This window comes from Mixophyes fleayi, chromosome 7, assembly GCF_038048845.1.
Source record: "Mixophyes fleayi isolate aMixFle1 chromosome 7, aMixFle1.hap1, whole genome shotgun sequence".
Lineage (NCBI taxonomy): Eukaryota > Metazoa > Chordata > Amphibia > Anura > Limnodynastidae > Mixophyes > Mixophyes fleayi.
The window spans coordinates 146,348,766-146,369,876 of record NC_134408.1 but is presented as its reverse complement, the minus strand read 5'-3'; the positions used below and the strand labels follow the sequence as shown (position 1 = coordinate 146,369,876).

General features: G+C 41.0%; 2 protein-coding genes across 2 annotated transcripts in view; both read left to right on the top strand.

Moving 5' to 3' along the window:
* CTDSP1 (CTD small phosphatase 1) overlaps window positions 1–12,936 on the top strand; it is a 28,456-nt gene extending 15,520 nt beyond the window's left edge. Inside the window, exons 2-7 of the mRNA XM_075181060.1 lie at window positions 825–976; window positions 3,796–3,894; window positions 4,279–4,335; window positions 4,801–4,893; window positions 6,579–6,764; window positions 7,873–12,936. Coding sequence (XP_075037161.1) covers window positions 825–976; window positions 3,796–3,894; window positions 4,279–4,335; window positions 4,801–4,893; window positions 6,579–6,764; window positions 7,873–8,001 — 716 coding nt within the window. The 3' untranslated portion in view covers window positions 8,002–12,936. The remainder of the gene's footprint in view (window positions 1–824; window positions 977–3,795; window positions 3,895–4,278; window positions 4,336–4,800; window positions 4,894–6,578; window positions 6,765–7,872) is intronic.
* Window positions 12,937–19,877: 6,941 nt separating this feature from the next.
* VIL1 (villin 1) overlaps window positions 19,878–21,111 on the top strand; it is a 53,797-nt gene continuing 52,563 nt past the window's right edge. The window contains exon 1 of the mRNA XM_075181059.1: window positions 19,878–19,965. The gene's annotated coding sequence lies outside the window, so the exon portion shown is untranslated. The remainder of the gene's footprint in view (window positions 19,966–21,111) is intronic.

The window sequence follows — 21,111 nt, the reverse complement described above, 5'->3', positions numbered from 1 at the left end:
TTCCAGTGATTGGTCCCCCAAGATATTGTGCCAGTGAGCCCCTATAATATTGGGATGCTGTATGATGCCACATTAACAGGTGATTACAGTGACAAACGTGTAATATTCTCAGGAACAGGTGCCAGAAAATCAACAAGCCTAATATAGAACATACAATTAGTATTATTGGTAATCGGTAACGGGTTGGTTATAGTATTGCTGGATATCAGCCTGACAGCTTCAGTCACGTCTCTCTCTCTCCTATTTAATGAAATCTTGTTAACTACAGAGGATTAAGGTACAATAATCCTGGCTGATCTCTACAGAATACTCTTATCTCTTTCCTGGTCAGGGCTGTCAGTCAGTCACTGTCTAATCAGTTTGATCTGATAAGATAGGAAGCAGGAAGAGATTCCGATGCTGACTGGTGCTACAATGTCTCAGTTTCTCTATAGAGCCGACTTTAAACGGATCGATCCGCCCACTTTGTGATCTGATTTGACCATAAACGTACGTAGACGCGCGTTGCCAAACTTAAAAGTGTGTTACAGAAATTCTGCGCAGATAATAAAAGGTAAAGAGGACTAATCACTGAAGGTCAATAAAACATTAATTGCTAATGTATCATTTGTGGTATTTCTTCTCTTTGCCTGATTGACAGAAATAACAGACGGCAAAACAAAGAGGCTGCAGAAGTTGTATTAACGCAGCGGGGACGCGGGTTGCCCAATTCTGCCGCAGGGTTCACAAGATTGATTTTGGGAGAGACGTTGAAGTGACCCGTCCAGTTCTGGGGTGATTCAATGTTTGCGTTATTGGATTAACTCCTCTTCTTTATCTTTTAGGTGCTCACAACTCTTCCTCTTCCAAGAAACCTCGGAGCCGCAGCATCTTCCACACCCTCTTCTGCTGTCTGTGTCAGGACGACGAGGATCTTTCCCTTCCGGTCAATAACAACGCCCCTCTTCTGGTGGAGGAAAATGGATCCGTGGCCAAGGTGGGTGGAGGAAGTGGAAGTCTGCAGAGGTGATGTAACAGTCAGCTCCTGTTATGTCATAAGCAGCCACTTGTCTGGGTGCAGTATATGTACGTTCTGGGTTCATCCCACGGTCCAAAGACAAACTGGTAGGACCCTGGTCTATGTGTGTGTGAGGGGATTTAAGTGAGAAGAGTTTGATAGCCATTGAGTCTGGTTATACAGTATTATGCTGGAGTACTTGTATGAGAGAGAATGGACCACTCGGGAGAAGAGAGGGGGACAGGGAGACTGAAGGCTGGGGCATAAGGGCTAGGGTCAGGGTAACTAACATGAATAACCCAGGGAGGTAAATAACGGAATCACCTAAGGTGTCCGTCCGGAGCCGGTCCTAGTGACCTTTGGGGTTGGTGGTTTTAAAACATAAAGGTCCTTTTTAAAAGGATTATGACAGGTCCGTAAAAGTTTTGGGAGTTTTTTTTTTTTTTTTCTGGGGGGAGGGGGGGTGTTTAGGATTCTGGGAAGAGAAGTGAAACAATGGAACTGTGCTAATAGGTTGATCTTTGAAAATTGACTTACTAGGACCTTCATAGAAACTAGTCAGAGTCTTATATTAAAAAATGTTTTTGCACAGTCACCCATTAATATTTTACAGAATTACTGTCCCTTTAAGAGATAAATGCACTCGGCTCAGAGATGTTTTTAATGTGGCTTTCAGCTACTCTGGTTCTCCCGTTCTCTAGCGTCAAGGGGATGACGACTTTAATTAATCAGCTGAGTGGGCACTAATAGGATCTCTGTGGGATTTTGGATTTCTCACTTAAATAATTTCACCCTCCTAAAAAGAAAGAGTATTTCGATTTTCACATGAGTTTGATTTATCGGCCTCGCCAAGGACAAGACACACTGGGAAGGTTACTGCGACAGCGCAGAGAGAGGGTTCTAGCGGCAGCCAGAAGAACCTTTTTTATCTCTGTGGCCGTTCTGTGCTTCTCCGCTATGCTCTTATATCATCAGGCTGAATGTCTTTCCCTGTCTCAGGATATGAGAGTCACTTTCTGGTTATGTTTGTATCCAGTGCAGAGCTGTGCTGTATCCCTGTGTGACCATAATTACTCTGCCTGCTCAGAAAAGTCAGACTGCTGATAACATGGCTGAAAAACACAGAGTAAACCAAACAAAATATAGATATCAATATATTTAGTCAAATTTACAGTATGGGACATGTGCACGTTAATAAGTTAAGGATAATTGAAGGTGCACAACCAGTTTTAAGTTTATTCTGTTGTAATATTTGGGATGACCTGTCTATGAATTGTACGTATCCACTGCCCCCCATATTGGGATTGTTGCTCCCTACGGTTGCTATGGAATAATAATTTGCATTGCACCCTCACTTGTATGACAGGGAATGATTTTTACCTCCAGTTTACCACCAATAAATGCTGATAAACTGCAGGTAAATGTGATTGTATGTTTTTTGTTTTTTTTTAAAGATAATTTGAATGAATTCCCTGCTAATTTAGCACCAAATTCTACTTTCTCCACGTTTACACAATCTCCCTCTATATCAGACTTGTGGGTAGATTTGCTAAAACTTTTAAAAGGGAAAAGTGGAGGCGTTGCCCATAGCAACCAGATTCTAGCTCTCACTTCATAGAATGTACTTGATAAATGACAGCTAGAATCTGATTGGTTGCTATGGGCAACACTTCCACGTTTCCCTTTTAAAAGTTTTTGTGAATCTGCATTCGGGCCCATGTGGAAAAAATGCGCCGTTCAGTGCGGCTGTGGTTTTGCTTCCGTCAGTTAGCAGCTGCCTGTATTCCAAGCTCTCCGTAGACCCCAATATGAATATTGTATATAGATACATTTATATTGCATACGTGGATGGGCCCATAGCACGGTGGTGTTGCGCAGTCCTGTGTGACCAGACCTGGCGTCACACCGGAATCTCTGCCCAACGCATCTGTGTTATGTTATTACTAAGCCCTGCGCTCCTGCAGGACATTAAAGGCTGTTTGTTATCTCAGCTGCTGCCCTCTACCTCCCCTTCCTTCCCCCGCAAATCTGTCAGTTACTTTCAAAACATTAATACACATTCCAGAGTGCGAGTCGCTGACTGGGGACTATTTCCAGCCTGTAAAGTGGCTATTTGTTAATAGAATAAGTGGCATAGAGAGAGATAAACTGATGGAGAGGAGAATACATTGATGGAGAGGGGGGGAATCACGTCTTCAGAGGACTTGCGGTTGCAGGATATGTGGAGATATGTAAATGAGTGAAGCTGTAATGAAATTCTTGTTACTGCGCTAATTAACTTTTTAGACCGCAGAGGTAGTTTCCCCGCAAATTATTAACCAATAAAGTGTCTCTTTAGTGCCACCTAGTGGAATGAGGGGTGCGCTGCCCTGGAATTATATTTGTTACTGTGTCTGCAACTTTATCACCTAGAGGAGAGAAATAAAGACCCTTTCATGTGGGATAAAAATTAAATACAATTTGGGGGAAAAAAAATCAGTTTTTTAACCGTTAAAGGACAATGAAACTACACATTTTAAACTCTTAATACATGTAGGTAAAATACAGTCTTCAATGTTACCCTTCCACTTCACAGCTGCTCTGGTAAAAAGTCACACTGTGCGATCTCTTCACCCCTCCCCATTAGACAGCTCAAGCCACATTCCACGTCTTTAGATCCTAATGGGATCTTAATACAGAGCAAAAAATAATAATTGCAATAACCTGGAATCATAGAGCTTCGGTGTAACCTGCAAGACAGTTAATAGATGCTGTCACCTCGAAAGGGATCTGTAAAAGCTTGTTTATTTATTTCTCAGGCGACTAAGTATCTTCTGCCGGAGGTGAAGCCGCAGGACGCTGGAAAGATCTGCGTGGTCATAGACCTGGATGAAACTTTGGTTCATAGTTCGTTCAAGGTGATACATTTATTGTTCGTAATAGCATCACACTCTACTGTTTAGCCGTGTTACCTTACACTAACGAGATTGTGTAACGACATTGCACAACAATCAGAAATGTGTTGTCATCCATAATAACCAATCACAGATCAGTATAATGTGCGCTGGTATGACGACAACCGATATCTGAATGGTTCCTTCTGAACCTAGTTATTCCATAAACCCAGTAGTCTCACGTTTATATGCTGGTCATTGGCCGCAGCTCCCAGGTTCACTTAGATGCTCCTTAGATTGCATTGTTGCAATGTGTTTCCTGGAGCAGAGGCTTCTGGGATACCGAGACAGGTCAATTGAGGTGTTGATCCACAGAGTAAGATTTTGCTTTACGGTTTTGTTTTCCAGCCAGTCAACAATGCAGACTTTATCATTCCTGTTGAGATTGATGGAACGGTTCATCAGGTAATTATTGTTTTCACTTAATTAGTTTGGTCTGTACCATGTTTTAACCACCTAACTTTGTAGCATAGAGTGGGCACCGATCTACTGCTTGAGCGCGTGTTCTAAGAGTCCATCTCAGCTCCTGGTTCGGTGCTAACTTCAAGTAATCCAGGATAGGCTATGTTACATTCTTTCATCCTATTCTTGATAACTTGTGGCCAGCGCCAATCCTATGCGACGAAATGAAGGATAAGAGCGTCTGGAGGCTCCGTAGCAGCTGGGATATTAAAGATGTAAATGGACATAATTTGTAATTTAGAAAATAATCCTTGAAGAAGGAAACCGCTTGGGTCGTTCTACCAATGGCTGTAGACGTATAACAGCGAGAAGACGTCAGTTCCCAGACTGATGGATTTTGATCTCCTCAAACAGTCGGCTCTTAGATTGGTTTTCATTCACCCCCAACTCTGTCTCTTCTGTTCCCAGGTGTACGTGTTAAAGAGGCCACACGTGGACGAGTTCCTGAAGCGGATGGGAGAGATGTTCGAGTGTGTTCTATTCACTGCGAGTCTGGCTAAGGTGAGACTTCAAAGAGATGCCCACGATCTATATTTCTGTATTATTATCCTACAATTGATAATAAGGTGATATGCAAACAGTTGTATTTATTTTTTATGCTCCTATATGGTTGAAATCTTGATTTCCTAGAGAGCAGCGCAAAAGTTGAATAGTAATAATATTTGTATTCGTCTAGTTATATAATAATAGTAATCTTGGTTGCATGTAGTGAATGGAAAGGGAGGTGGATGTGACAGGTCAGCTGAAATCTCCAGCTTACAAGCAGATAGTTTAGAAACAGCTTTGATACAGCTTATGTTACACCAGCAGGAAGCAAATGTTGTTAACAAGAACTGGTTAATGATTTAATTTGTGGTTTAGTTAATGTCAGAGGGATATACAGGATGTGAGTCAAATAATGTAAATTTTAAAAACTTTCAGTTTCAACCAAATTGGTTTTAACCAAAAAACATCCTGATTTACGCCCCAAGTTAGAGCATTCAGGGTGGTTTTCAGAGCAGAAAGATGGGACCTGAAACCAGTAATGTAATCCCTTGAATCCTGGATTAGAAAGCAGGAATGAGCGGATCTCTGTATACTGGTCACTGGTGAAGAGTTCATAATAGAGGAACTGACTATACTGAAGTAGAGCTGAGAACCAATGAAGGCAGCAGGTCTAAAGACTGAGAGCTGGAGCAGATAAGGACAGACTGAAGCACTGCCAGGTTGCGGACAGGATTCCAGTAGTAGTTCAGGAAACAGGCTGCTGCAGTACTGTAGAAGACTGAAAGGGGAACAATGTACCATGCAAAGGCTGGATGCTGAGCGTGGCTTTAAGTACCTCGGCAGAATAGTGAACTTCCCACTGGGGATGTGTCCAAGGTGAAAGCTGAATGTAAGAGCCAAAGTTATTCTGACCATGCTCAGTCTGATAGACTCTGAGACTAATACACAGGTTGTATCCTGACAGTTAAAGTACGAGCACTCACAGGTTGTCTGACAGTTAAAGTACGAGCACTCACAGGTTGTCTGACAGTTAAAGTAAGAGCACTCACAGGTTCTAGCTTCTGGGTAATTACAGTTCTTTCACCATATCCAATATTTTATGGAATATTTTTCGCAAGATTAATTTTTTTCTGATGTAAAAAAACTTCCACCATGTTTCACCCCTCGTACATTACATTTCTGTACCATAATAAGAGCTGAGGAAAGGACTTTCCAGTTTCAAGCTTCCTGTTGCCATCATTTCACCACGTTTCCCCCACAAAGTTTCCATATATAAGGCCCAGGGCTCCCACGTGTCCCGGATTCCAGGACGAGCTTGATGGATTTCTGTAACACTAAACTTCTACTTTATTCGAATTCTGACTCCTGATCCACCACAAACCCTGTCAGTGAAAATAGCTTCCTGTTGTGTCCTATTATTTGGCACCAAAAATATAATATTTGCTGGGTGAGCTGATTTTCTGTTTCCCAATTACGGGACCTGTAAGAATGAAGGTGTCGTCTTCATGAACTTTCTACAAATATAATAGCAGATTGTATTATTAACAATGTAATAGTCACCTGTACGAACGAGTCTCAATATGTTCTGTACTTTATGAATGTGTTTAATAATTGGAATCCTTTACATTTGTCTCATCTTCTCTTCTGTTCCTGTAATTCACCCCATCCCCTCTCATTTCTACATAATTCCTGGATCACAGTATGCAGACCCAGTCGCAGATCTGCTGGATAAATGGGGAGCGTTCCGGGCCCGTCTTTTCCGGGAGTCTTGTGCCTTCCATAGGGGAAACTACGTCAAGGACCTGAGCAGGCTGGGGAGGGACCTGAATAAGCTGATTATTATTGACAATTCTCCAGCGTCCTATATCTTCCATCCAGATAATGCGGTATGAAAATCTCTTGCAATTATATTGTGTGCACTGAATTAATATAACGCGGCTTCAATTGCCAAACTGCCGTGTATGCTGGCCGGGGATCAGACCCATATGGTTTTCCTTTTGCATAGCTAATGCCAATGACAGTAGCTGTACGTGTAGAAGCATCTGACTACTGCAAGTGTTTACAAAAGAAACCGACTCTAGTCTTCAATGACAAGCAATGTCCGTCTCTCTCCTGTGTCATCAAACTGCCTATACCCTGGTTGCATGTGGCTGTCTAGTTGTCGTGAAACTACAAGTCCCAGCATGCCTGGCTTGCTATCTATTGGCAAGGCATGCTGGGGATTGTAGTTTCACAACACTTGGAGAGTTACAGGTTGGCCAGTCCAGGACTAGGGGTTGAACTATGCACAAAGTTAATACCTGCAGAGAATGTAACACAAAATGGAGTTTGATGTGGGTCAGAAAGCTTTAAAGCTACATAACAATGTCTGTTACCCAGAGCAACCAAATGCCACAGTATTACCCCACAGGAGAGGGGTAAATACTATTTTTAACCTTTTTATTTTTTTAAACCCCTCTTTCTCAATTGCCTTTCATGCTGCACTGGTAATATCCCTTAATAACTGATGGTGCGATATGTGGGTTGGGTAAAATTGCAAAATAAACAGACTTACCTGAAACTTGATGCTGCAGATCTCCGATGGCACCATCATGCCGACAGTAAGTTATTCCGAATGGTCTGATCTTCGGCACTACAGCTTGACGTTATCGCGACCTCTGTCAGTGTTAATTTAAAGCGGCAAAGTCGGGACCCCCAAGGTTAAGTTTTTAAACACTTAACCCGACATTGCCGCTTTAAATTAACATTGACAGAGGTCGCGAAGACGTCAAGCTGTAGTGCCGAAGACCGGACCATTCAGATTTTTTTTTGTAGGGCTTGTCGTTGTCGGATTTGTGGTCATCGTTAAAACGATTCCCACCACGATCTGTAGCCTGGGTAGACTGAGATCAGGCAGCTGTGCAATAAAAAATAAATTGTTACCGGCTTTGTAATTTAGTGACTGATATATTTTTCCTGCAAGCTCACACCCGGGTCGTCTTCTTCCCATTGCAGGTTCCGGTAGTGTCCTGGTTTGACGATATGACTGACACAGAACTACTAGATCTTCTCCCCTTCTTTGAGAAACTCAGCCGCGTGGATGACGTGTACAGCGTTCTAAAGCAGCGCAGGACTGCCAGCTAATGACTCTGAGGGGAAGAGGTTTCTGTGTGCACGAGGGCGCTCAAGCTCAAACCTGCGCTGGTCTGCGGGAGGACCGGAGAGTGGCTCTTACCTCTACAACTGCTGACATGAGTGAATTGGCTCTTTGTTTCTTCAGTGTCCTTGCACCCTACTCCCGCGGTATTAATAGGGTTTGTGGGTTTTATCGTGATGATTTTCATACCAAAATCATAAACATTTTTAACAATTTTTTTAATAACATTTCCGTTTGCATTAGTGTCCGTAAGGGAGAGAGAAAATTCCTAGCTATACATACACATAAAACCCACAAACTAACGAGGAATGGTTGTTTTAACTGTCTGAAGACAAGGAATGTGCAACACTCTCCCAAGTTTCCGCCTAAATTTCATTGCCTTTTATTTCCGAGAGAGCTTTGTTTTAGTGATAAAATCTCTTGTTCTTTAATTTTGGAGAATACTTTAAACTTGAAGCCGCTTCTGCTGTTGGTCTATTGCGGACCTTTAAGGAGACTGGGAGGACCTGAAAGAATTGGGCCTTGGGAGGTTTTGGTAAGAAAGTATCATAATGAAATTAGCTCACGGTGATTATAAGATGGCTTAATTGCCAATACTGAAAACAGCAACAGTCCCCCAGCCACTGTTAGGATTCTTATTATTTTTTTCTTATGGTTTGTAATACAAAATGCGTTGTAGGGCCTAGGAGGTGTGCAGGGGCCTGGGATGTGTGGCATATTACACACTGGGATATCTCCCTACGTGCTGGACACATTTGGGATTGGACTGGTGCCTGCTGAGCGATGTGTGGAGCGATTTGGAGGGAAGTGTGTAGGTGGGAAACGTACATTTTCGGAAAGTTGTGTGTTAGTGTTTTAATCCCCTCACCCCCAACGCAAAAACAGTGTCCGCCAGTTCATGCTATAACCGGAATATCGCACTATGAACAGCTAGGGACCCGTTAACGGCAAACACTGCTAGCCAGGCAGACGTCTCAACGCTCTGGATCATTATGGATTTTGTGCACAAAATCACTGACGTTATTTATAGCTAATGGCCAAGAACTGTACAGAATAGCCAGGCGGACACTGTTTCTTATGTTTCTTTGTAATCTGTAAAACGTGGACAGTTTAGGGACCACAAAAACACATTGGGGAGGTTTCATTGGAAGGTTCAGACTTTTCTATTATGATTTGAAGGTTTTGCAAATCACTAGAGGGCTGCAGAAACATGGGTCACAGTCTTGGATGTGGGGGGAGCGTTGCACGTTTCAGATAAATAATAAGCTAGATTCTTGACGTCTAGGAAAAACTGCTTTGAAATGCAATATTGATTCAAGTTCTTGGCGAAAAAAAGATGTCGGCTCTGTGCTCTGCGAGCGGGACCTCTAGACCTGTCAAGTGCCTTTTTTTTGTATCTCATCTTCTTGAATGCCGCAGACTTTAAACACAGATGGTGCCAAGTGATCAGGGCTCCAGAGCTTTTAAAGGTCACCTGTCTCCTGTACTCAGTGAGGGGGGAGAGGACATCCATTTTTGGGGATGAATCAATGATTGTGAAAAACGCAGCTCATCGGTGCACTAGGAATTGGCGACTTCGGCTGAGGTAGGAGGCACAAGGTGTCTCGCACCTCAGCGAGTTAGACGATGGATAAGGCTGCATCTTAGTCCAGTCCACAAAATGGCTGCCTCCGCTCTGTGTGGGAGACGGGTACACTTTCAGTGACGCTATTCTTGTGCCTTGCTCATATTTCTATTCTACACAGACGCTTGTGTTTTACCATTTGCCTTAAATCTTTAGCTACAATAGTGCCTTATCTGACGTTGTGTACCTTGTTTATCTTTAAGGGATTATTGTTTAGAGTCCTGTTGTTGAGGGTTCTGCGGTATATAGGAGATGTGACAAGATAACCAGCATCAATACTCCCATTCTCTCCTCAGAGTAGTCGTCGTAGTTGACATTTGCGATGTTGTCCATTGCAACTTTTTTCATGCAGAGCCACTCATGACCTTACCCAGAATTCAGTTCAGTTCTCGTCCCAGACAAAGTGATCTCGGCATCAGTATTCATTTTTACTGGTCTCATTTGAATGACCGATTGCTGCATTAAGCTTATGGCAAAGCCATGGAAGTGACCGTGGCCTGGTGTCTATAGTGACCGCAGTGTTATATGTGGAGTGTCCACCAGGGGGCAGGCGAGAGGTAACTAAAGACTTGTTTGTTCGGCAAGTTTATCACTATAAATATGTATATCTGTATATATGATTTAGATATAGTAACATTGATATGAATTATGGTATGTCTTTATATCTTGTGTTTCCTTGTAGACCCTCAATGCCTTACTCTGAATGGGAAATGCAGATTAGACCAATACTTCTCATTAAAGGGGTTTTTCTATGTTAAATAAACCTGTTACCTAATCCCCCTCTATTCCCATCAATAGTACTTTGGTTAGGCCCCCTCCCCTGGTTACCCCCATCTGGTAATGAGAAGGGAGAGTATTTAGGATGGTGAAAGCCCCCTTTAATAAGAAGTACACTCCTTACAAGATCCCAGAGTAAGCTCGCCTTAAAAGGGAACGCCACCTTTAAAGTTTTGTCTGATGCACCCGATTGGAGGATATCTGCCAATTACCGACATAGATCCCGCCCACTTGTGGAGCCACATCGTAGGATCAGTGAGGGGCCCGGGAGAGTGAACCTGTTACCTGAGATTACCTGGATAGAGGACCCCCTTTTATACTTCCTAGTAATGGAGCCTCTGAAATAAGTTCTATATCCTGATGTCCTAAAAAGATTAGACTCCCTGTTCTAAAGAAAAGAGTCTCTGACCAAGGTTATCCTAAAATCTCCTGGGTCACATAAAAATAAAAGAAGAAGAAACTTAGGGGTAGATTTACTAAACCTTCTTGCCCGTAACAACCAATCAGATTCTAGCTTTCATTTATCTAGTACATACTAGGAAGTGATAGCTAGAATCTGATTGGTTGCTATGGGCAACACCTCCACTTTTCCTTTTTTAGAATGTTTCGCAAATCTATCCTTTAAAAATGAGTCTTAATTCTAACCTAGGGGCCTGGTAATGTGTTATAGCGGTCCTGCCTGTAAAATGGGGAATGGTAAAATATTATTCATTGTAAGTGGCCAGACTTGCCTAAAGGTTGAAGTTGTCTAAACATGGTAGACCAGCATCTTTCACTAGTTTAAAATGAACCAGTCAGCTACGAATGGAGGTGGACATTTTGTGGTGCCACTCTGTGCCTCATATGGTGAATAAAGGGTCAACCCACAAAATGGCCACCGTATAAATAAGGCCAAAGCAGACATTGTTTTGAGGAGGAGAGTACTGCCATTACTGAGGAGACAGAAAGGTCCGATTTACCTGTCCTATAAAATACGTCTCTGCCTTTACACCTGGTGAATTATCATATTCGGAAGCCCTATTCTAGTTAACGACTGTTTGGATTTATTATTGTCTCTTATATTCCACCTGTTATTGCTGAACAGTCATTTTCTTGTTTGTGTCACACTGATTATGGCATTATATTAATATTTACAGTGTTAAATATAAATTTTTCGGCATTGTCTACTCAAGTTTCCGCCGCCTGCCGATATGATGGGTGTTCAATGCTTAAAATGCATCTGTCAACTACACGCTGTGGGAGGCAAACATTGGAACCTTATTTAGAGTGAGGATTAATTCTAATTAGATGGAGCAATTTGGCACCTTGGCAAAACCAGTTTGTGCTGCAGGGGGGGGCCCGTCAAATTTATATTTGCTGAGAGTTTTAGAGTTGGAAGGGGGTGTGTCCTAGCTCAACTCTAAATCGGAGTGTAAAATAAAGCTGACTGATATATTTGTACCACATGCAAAAGCAGCCAGTGTTTCCCCTGATTGCAGAAAATGGCATTTGCACCTATTGTATTGCAACATGGTTTATCCAGGTTTAAATTTGCTTTTTTTTAACTGGATTTGCACCCAACCCGAAATGAGATTTCTGTGTGCAAACCAATATCCCTGAGAATGCAGCATAGCAATTCTAACACTACCTACAACTGATTGTTTTTTGTTTGAATTCTTTTTTTTTTTGGGGGGGGGGGGGGGATGACCAAAATGAGTCTGAAAATCTCTGTCCTGCATCGTATTGAGAGGAACATTCTAAAAGAAACATTGCTGCTGTCTTTTAATTTTGCAAACACTTTACATAGTCACCTGTATTTAAGTGCATAAACCGCTCTTTTGCCAGTTATTTGTTAAAGGGAAAGAAAGACCAATTGCAAAATGAAAAATGGACACGTTTCTATCGAAAAAGGAAAGGACATTGGGGAAACCTATTTGGACGTACACGTCTCCCGCTTACTTAAATCCTTGTATTCAGTGCTGGACGTTCTTTCTGGGAACAGACAATACTCCCTCTAGTGGTGAAGAGGTGAAGGAGAAATGCAGAATTGCAGAATTTCTCCAGATGGCATTTTTAAATGTCCATTGTTTTGTTTTTGTTTTGATGCATCTTTTTTTTTGGAATTGTCTTTAATCACAGCTATATATAGATATTTTTTGTCACAGAAGCTGTTGCTTTGCAGTGTATAAGACATAGACAGGATACAGTGTTCCGCAGCCAGACTGGGATTGTATTTACCTCTGGCCTTATCCGGGGGTCCTCATTGGGGAGATAACATACGTCGTTCTGTCTACAGGAAAACACATATCTTGGAAAAAGGGCTGCTGTTATTCCTAAAGTTATTTTTTTTATTATATTCTATATTTTTATTGTATATCTGTCTTCAGAGAGAATATGGGAGCTAATCCATTTAAATTCTTTGGTGAGAAAACAAGATATTTTCAAGTGCCTTCTGTATTTTTTTTGTGCGTGTGATTTTAAAAACTGTAAAATAATCTTTTAAAATGACAAGCAACCAACAAAACTAAAGAAAAATCCTGAATTTTGTCTTGGTGTGGTCTTATTTTGGCTGCGACAGAGCTGTGGGTGCATTTGTGCTGAAAGATTGATACATGGCACCTTTGTACTGTGTAATTAGCAAAAAAAATAAATGTGTGCAAAAAAAGCTGATATACAAGAAAAAAGGTTGGTTAAAACATTTCTCAGACTGAAACCAAAAAGTTAAATAATGTCTATAGTTAAAGTTGCAGTGGGGCGTGTGCAATATCCTTAAATCAGCGCTGTCTGTGGTTTAGAAAGCCCCTTGCTTTTCCAACTGGCCACAGGAAGATTTACATTGGGGTGGTGGATTCTTACAGCACCTCCTAGTGGTGGGCACGAGTATAACCACTGCTGGACACAGGCTGTCAAAATCTTGGACTTTATCACTACGTCAGACCTTGTATAATGTACTCTTATCTGCTATCCTTTTTTTTACGCTTGGTTTAAGGATACAGAGATGCACTAAGTGAGTGGGAACAAACCTACAAAACTAAAATTTTTTCCCTTGAACATAATTTGTCGATATGATTAACACCTATAAAATTAAACCATATGAATTTTTCATATTCTCCCTAAAGAAACCCTTCTCTTTTCTATAAAAGAAAACAATTACCGTATTTCCCCAAGTATAAGACGCACCTTTTTCCCCCAAATTTTGGGTCTAAAAAAAAGGTGCGTCTTATACACTGCAAGCGCTACTTACCTTAATGAAGAAGTCGGCACCTGGTGTGAGAGAGGAGTCCCCGCTAATCGGAACAGCGTGTCCCCGCTGGCTGCTTCACATAGCGTGTCTCCGCTGGCTGTTTTACACAGCTTGTCCCCGCTGGCTGCTTCACACAGCATGTCTCCGCTGATTGGCAAAAGGACCTTAAGGTCCTTCAGGCTCCTTCCACAGTCTCGGAGCTGTCAGTCTTTATGTAATACATCTTTTTTTTCATTTTGGGCCCCAAAATTAAGGTGCGTCTTATACATGGGTGCGTCTTATACTTGGGGAAATACGGTATATCAAATTTAATTGTGCAGATCACTGAATAAAACATATTCCCAGAGAAATTTCAAGATTCTCAAGCATAAAAGTTGACCTGGTCATAGAGGGGTGATGGTCAGAGCATGTTAAATGTATAGACCCTATACCAGGTCTCGCCAACCCGTGGCTCTCCGAGTGTTGTGAGACTACAAGTCCCAGCATACCTTACCAGCTATCGGCTGACTAACGGCAAAGCATGCTGGGGCTTTTAGTTTTACCTGGAGAGACGCTGGTTGGTCTGGCTGCCCTATAACAACCACATGAAGTTAGTTACAAATTAGTCCCTTAATTCACAAAGGATGATCACACTAGTACAACCGTAGCACCACAGTACAATATAGATTGATACCGAGGAAAATCATCTGCGATAAAGACATGATTTGGTTGTTGATTTGAGTTCACCGGCATATATATATATATATATATATATATATATATATACCAATATATATCAATATATAGAACCATAATTGTCTCGGTATAGCCACTAGAGTAGAGTTTGGACCATTGGTTTCAACCTAGCAATGCTCCAAATCCCAATGGTTTCCAAGGAGCAGATGACATTGACCCTTCATGATGGGAAGGACAGGAGTTGTGACCCATTATGTATTTCAGGTAGCTATCCCATGAAACAAGTGGTATATGGGGGAGGAGGGGTTTGAAAGACCACTAATGCTGCACAAAACTAAGAACATGGTAAAGATGTTTTCACATAGGGACTGGAGCATCGGACAAAATACCTGGGCTGGTAGCTTTTCTGCAGTTTCTCCACAACAACGGGTAGGTGAAGGACTAGAGGTTTAATTTATGTAGTATATATGGATCTAGATGTCACCTCAATAGCAATTTAATCCGATCTCCATGTGTTTCCTGCAACACGAGGACTACCAGCTTTTACGTAAACTAAGTCATAGGCCAAATGGAATTATCTAGTTTGCATTTTACAACCACTTCCCATTTCAAAATCACATAAAGTTTCATAAACAATAGAGGGCACCATTTTTGTTGAGTAATAACTCAGTATTTATAGAACTCTCTCCTAGGTGATAGTATTTGACAGCGAGCTCTTCAGTTGTCAGTCGTAGGTTGAGGTGATTTTGCCTTCAGGGGACAGCAGGGATGAGGGAAAAGGTTATAGGTTATGTCCCACACAAGGATATGTCATAGTAAGATATAGGTGGCTTATGGTGGGATGAAGCTTCAGGGGGATCCATAAGAGATTGACCAGGGAGCCATTGGAAAGAAGCCGCCTCCATTTCCATCCCATCCTCCTCTGTCTCAGGATAAGCTGTCCCATTATACAGGCTGTATGCAAGTCTGCATACTGATGTGATCTTTGGGTTAAACCATTATCAATGGGGGAGACCACCATAACACGATTTAAGGTAATGTATAAGGCTGACCCATTGTGCATTTGTCTGGTAAAAAGATTTGGGCTTGTAATCTCTGATTGAGGGAGAGGAATGTTGAGGGGCAACATTGAATAAACCAAACCAAGCCAGGTTAATGGTTCAGGTGAATCATCTCTATACATGTGATGTGAGGATACCAGTGACATCACTGAGAATGCAGCCTATCACCTCACTAGGAACTAGTGACCTCACTGAGAATGGGGCCAATCCATTAACTAGGAACCACTGAGAATGCAGCCTATCCATTCTGTAGGAACCAGTGACATCACTGAGAATGCAGCCTATCAAGTCACTAGGAACCAGTGACATCACTGAGGATGCAGCCTATCCAGTCACTAGGAACCAGTGACATCACTGAGAATGCAGCCTATCCAGTCACTAGGAACCAGTGACATCACTGAGGATGCAGCCTATCCAGTCACTAGGACCCAGTGACATCACTGGGATGCAGCCTATCCAGTCACTAGGAACCAGTGACATCACTGAGGATGCAGCCTTTCCAGTCACTAGGAACCAGTGACATCACTGAGAATGCAGCCTATTATTTACTAGGTACAAGCGACATTACTGGGAATGCAATCAGTGCACCAGGAACCAGTGACATCACACCCTGGTGAATTTGATAGGCTGCGTTTTCATGACTATTAGTTATTACACAAGGTGGCTGCATTCACCATGCAGGGATAATTTCCTGGGAAATGTAGTCTGTAGATAACTGGCGACTCACATTGCAAACAATTGTAGTGACTGTCCTTTCTAGACAGACCAAAATATGACTTGAGATGCATACGATCAATAAATATGAACAATACATTTGTTATATATGTAGCCTGGTAGCTAAAAAAAATTATGCTAATATATAAATTCAAATTTATATCAATGACGAGCCCATTTTCCTAGACCTAGTGCATAAACCTGCAGTATCTTTAGGCTGCCACAAGATGTCACTACATCTCTTAAAACATTTTCTGTGGGAATATCCTACAGAAGATATAATTAATCACTGCAATTCAATACTTTAGGAAAACTTGCCATTTTGTACCAGGCCTAAATCTGGCATGGGGTTTGGAGGGTGCCAGTGACAGCCTGTCTGGGTTTCAAGCAGTGTTCAAGTTGCTGGTCTAAGTTAAATCTAGACTGTTGTGCAACTACACCAAATGTAGCCGTCCACATGGTTGTCCAAATTGTACAAAGAATTGGTCAATGTCTTTATATCATCTGTGAGAGAAACTGGAATCGTCACCAGTCTTTTTATCATGCACAATTCTTTGTTATATTGTCCAGGATATATCAGGGCTGGCTGAGAATATTAATCAATGTAGTCCAGGATCCAGATGGTGAAAAAAAAAAAAGAGTCAGAATTGTTTGAAACACATAAAAGCATAAAAACATATGAAACTAGGAAGCTGAAATACAACAAAAATAAACTGGCTGTTTAAAATCAGTGTTTTATATAAACATTGCATTGTATTTAATTAGATCACAGTGAATATATTTACAAGTTAACCCTGGTTGCTACAACTTAACTGAACAAATGCTGATACTTAAAATAGGACAACTGCCTGAAATCACCTCTTGGAAGCTCAGGAATACGTTGAACATACTGGACATACCTTGGCGACATCTGTAACTATGGAAACAGTCTGAGTTTTCATCAGGTAGTTTCAGGCAGAAGTGCATTTTCAGGAGTTGTAGTACCCAGTATAATGATATTAGTTAGACAAGATCATTTTTTGAGTGTTATACCCTTTTTTATTATTAATGTTGTTTTGTTCCTTTTCATTTAATACGTTGCTATGTAAACATTTGCGTGTTGTTGATTCGCCCCACTTACCCTTGGAGAGGCGGAACGGAGTAGAAAAGCGTAGGGCGAGTGTAGTAATATTTTGACTTGAACACGTCTTGAGATGTTCTCGACTCAACGTACGCATATAAATACACCTTTTGTAACATGGGTCTTTCCCTGAATAAGTTCTGAACTCATTCATATGACTTCAACTCTAAATGTGCATTTAAATCTAAAAGTGGTACAAGAATTGCTTTAACTGATGAGAGTGAATTTATTATATTATATTTTTTCCGTAATCCATGTGACAACCCATTTAAAGCACAACTAAACACAAACATTAGCATTTACATAAATGTTGGAAAAATTTATTATCCTGTCTTCCAACTGCGGCTTTAAAACATATTTTATTTTTCTTTTCTCAGCCCATTACAGATGTGTATTTGGGCACCCCCATATCTCTAGGACATCCGCTAAAATGGGTCTAATATAGATTCAAATGATAAAGCTATTAAAGTATTCTGTTTTTCATATAAGTTAAATACTGACTTTTTTCATGCAGCACACAAATGTCAACTTTAAATTTCAGTGTACAAATAAGCTATCAAGTATTTGTGTGATACATGAAAAAACAGTCAGTATTTAACTTATGTGCAAAACAGAATACTAATTTGCACCCCTTGTATTGTAACATGGTTTTGTCCAGGAGACTGAAATAAGAAGTTTCTCAAGTTAAGATCCTTAATAAATCAGGCCCCTGCTCTTTGAAATGCGCTGAATTCATTGATTATTTCATTTAAAGAAGCAAAAAACATATCCAGTTAATTCAGTGTAGGTAACTGCAACAGCAAAACAAGTTCCCACAGCATCCATGTATTTTGTACCCATTAAGATGTCTGAAAACGAGTCAAATAAACTCTGGCTTTACACTGCTGAAAATTGGTACAAGACAGAGAAGCGTCGCCCATCTGAGCAAATGGCTGCTTTCTGTCAAGAGTGAAACAGAGAGCATGCTGGGAAATCTTGTTGGGCGAAGAGATGAGAATTAATAATTTCACCTTCTCTTAATCGATCCAAAAACATTTTATTACTAGGTCAAAAAAATATATATATAAAAAAAAGACTTGAGGGCACAAAAAGTTATTTGTTTTTACTTTTTTTTTTTGAAGGTTTATTTAAGGTTTTATTAACGACATTATAAAATACAATTTAGATCCAAAGTCAGATGTTTGGTCAGCTTGGGACATTGCAAAGTGATTCACCGGCTGCAGAACACTATTTCTAGAATCTCATTTATAATTAAATATAAAACACATCAGTTATTCCAGGTATGTTATTTAGCTCAGTAACACACAGTCTTTGATATATATTAATCGCCAGAATTGTATTCATTTGGTTTACTTTAAGTTACTTTGCTATTTGCAAAGAATTGTCTAGAAATAACCACTTCTGCCACAAAGTCTTACAAAGCAGTACAAAGACAATATGTGATACAGAGCAGCATGGTAGAGATGTTTTTGGATCATTTTACCTCAGAAATATGGGGTAGATTTAGCAAACCTTCTAAAAAGAAAAAATGGAGGTGTTGCCCATAGCAACCAATCAGATTCCAGCTCTCATTTTATAGCAAGTACTAGGTAAGTGTTAGCTAGAATCTGATTGGTTGCTATGGGCAACACCTCAACAAACCAAACAACCAATCAGATTCCAGCTATTATTTTTTAGACTGTACAAGATAAATGATACCTAGAATCTGATTGGTTAATATGGGCAACACCTACAATTTTCATTTTTAGAAGGTTTGCTAAATCTGCGCAGTCATTATGGCTGTCCCCAAAATGCTGAAATATCTGCTCTTTATAATTTTTGTTTTGACCCATTTTACTCCACTTCTGGCCTTAGATTACGGTCTATTTTGTGAAGTAGAATTTGTGTTCATTAGCACACTGGTCCTACAAACAATCCTCAGCCCTCACCAGCAGGGCAGGATTTCTGTATCTCCTCACAGAGTATTCTCTGAGGCAGTGTTGGCTAACCTGTGACACTCCAGGTGTTGTGAAACTACAACTCCCAGCATGCTTTGCCAATATATAGCAGCTTATTGCTGGAAGGGTATACTGGGACTTGTAGTTTCACAACACCTGGAGTGTCACTGGTTAGCCAACACTGCTCTGAGGGTACCCACAAAACACGCACTGTTACCAAGGCCTCGGTAGTGGCTTTAAAACCATTTCTCTAAATGACGACCAAGGGAGGACTTGCAAATTTTAGCCCGTGGGGGCAAGACTCAACTCAGCCAATTAGTAACATTTTAAAGGAGAAAAGTTGCAGGTGGCCCAGTGACCCAGTCCATGGTAGCCCAATATGGGGCCAGCCCAGTCTGATGACGACTATATAAGAGCTGATCCTACTGACATCAATTTTTTTTTACTCTCTACTAAAATGGAACATTGAGATGCTGGGAAATCTCAATCATGACCCACGATCCCATTGTGCTGATCCCATTTTAGAACCAATGTCCATTGTTCTGCGTTTGTGTTAATGAGCAGATCTTTGTGGCCGGTCTCAGTAATTGTCATAGTTCGCATCATTAGGGCTCATACAAATATGTTGGTCACTGAGGCAGAATTGATGTCATCACAATATGTTTCGCTCCGTTGCTTGTTCATGGGCTGTAAATTTCAGTGAACAGCAGAACTGACTTCAGTACAGAGAGAAGGGACGACGCAACCTCTGCTCAGCCGCTTAAACGCTGGGACCATCGAGAGCTCCGGGATGCACAGTGGATGACGGAGACATTAACAGGTAGGTGTTGTCCTGTGGCTGTGTTGTGTCACTGTGTTAAGTTAAGTTAAGTTGCTAAATACACAAATGTGTACTACAAGATAGTATAACATGCTTTAGGCCCAGTGTGGCTGATTTAGAAGTACAGGGGCAAACGCAGGATTTGTAGAGGGGGGTTTCCACACCACACCGCCAGTGGGCGTGACCAGCATGCATGGGGGCTATAATTTTAGACAGTGTTTGGCTGCTCTCTAACTCTTCCTATCCCCATAATATACATGGGTAATGCTGCGTGCACTACTGTTAGGTGCACGCAGCTCTCCCTTTCCAAGCAGAGTTGTGTGAAACAGGCAAGGTCCAGCCACCTCAATTATACAGTGCCCCAGGCTTGGAGGGGGGGGTTTCGGGCACTAGGAAACCCCCCCCTCGGTTTGCCTATGAAGTAGGTTCACAATTTGCAGAAGATTAAGCCCTGATGCACAGTAAGGGGTGCAAATGTGAACATTTTTGCCCGCAGTGCAAATACGGTATATTTTTGTGTTTTACGCACTTTAAAATAGCAAAATAAAAGGGGAGAAAAAAACCGCTTATGTGTTTCCGTCCGTAAACCTGATAAAACAATAATGGGATTAGTTCCTGTTTATAACAACACTAAAAAAACAAAAACAAAACACACTAAACAATATTACGCGGCTCCTCAGTATTAACCCTTTATTTACAATGCGTGGCAACAACCATTGATAAGTAATTTGTACGGTATGTATCCCCAATTCTGCAAGGGTTTTCATTTCGTTTCTCGAATAGGTTAATCATTAACGAGTAAACTTCACAGCAAGATCGATATGTAGAGAAATCCTTTGTCGTTAAAAAAAAATCAATTCGTATCTAAGGCCCAGAACCAGCGACAATTAACACACTCATATTATTTTCTGCTGCTCTTGTCTGTCTAAATATATATATTATTTATTTTTAATGACCTTAAGAGATTTCCTCCTAAGGTCATTTCCCTGTCACTGTGAACAGGTTTCTGTAAATATAAAAGACAAAACAGCGTTATGTTTCTCAATAAAACTTTAGAGTAACAATACAAATTTGGAAATTTGACTTTATTTCAGTTCATCCTCAATAAACAATGTCTAAAATGTTTTTTTTTGAACACACTTGAGG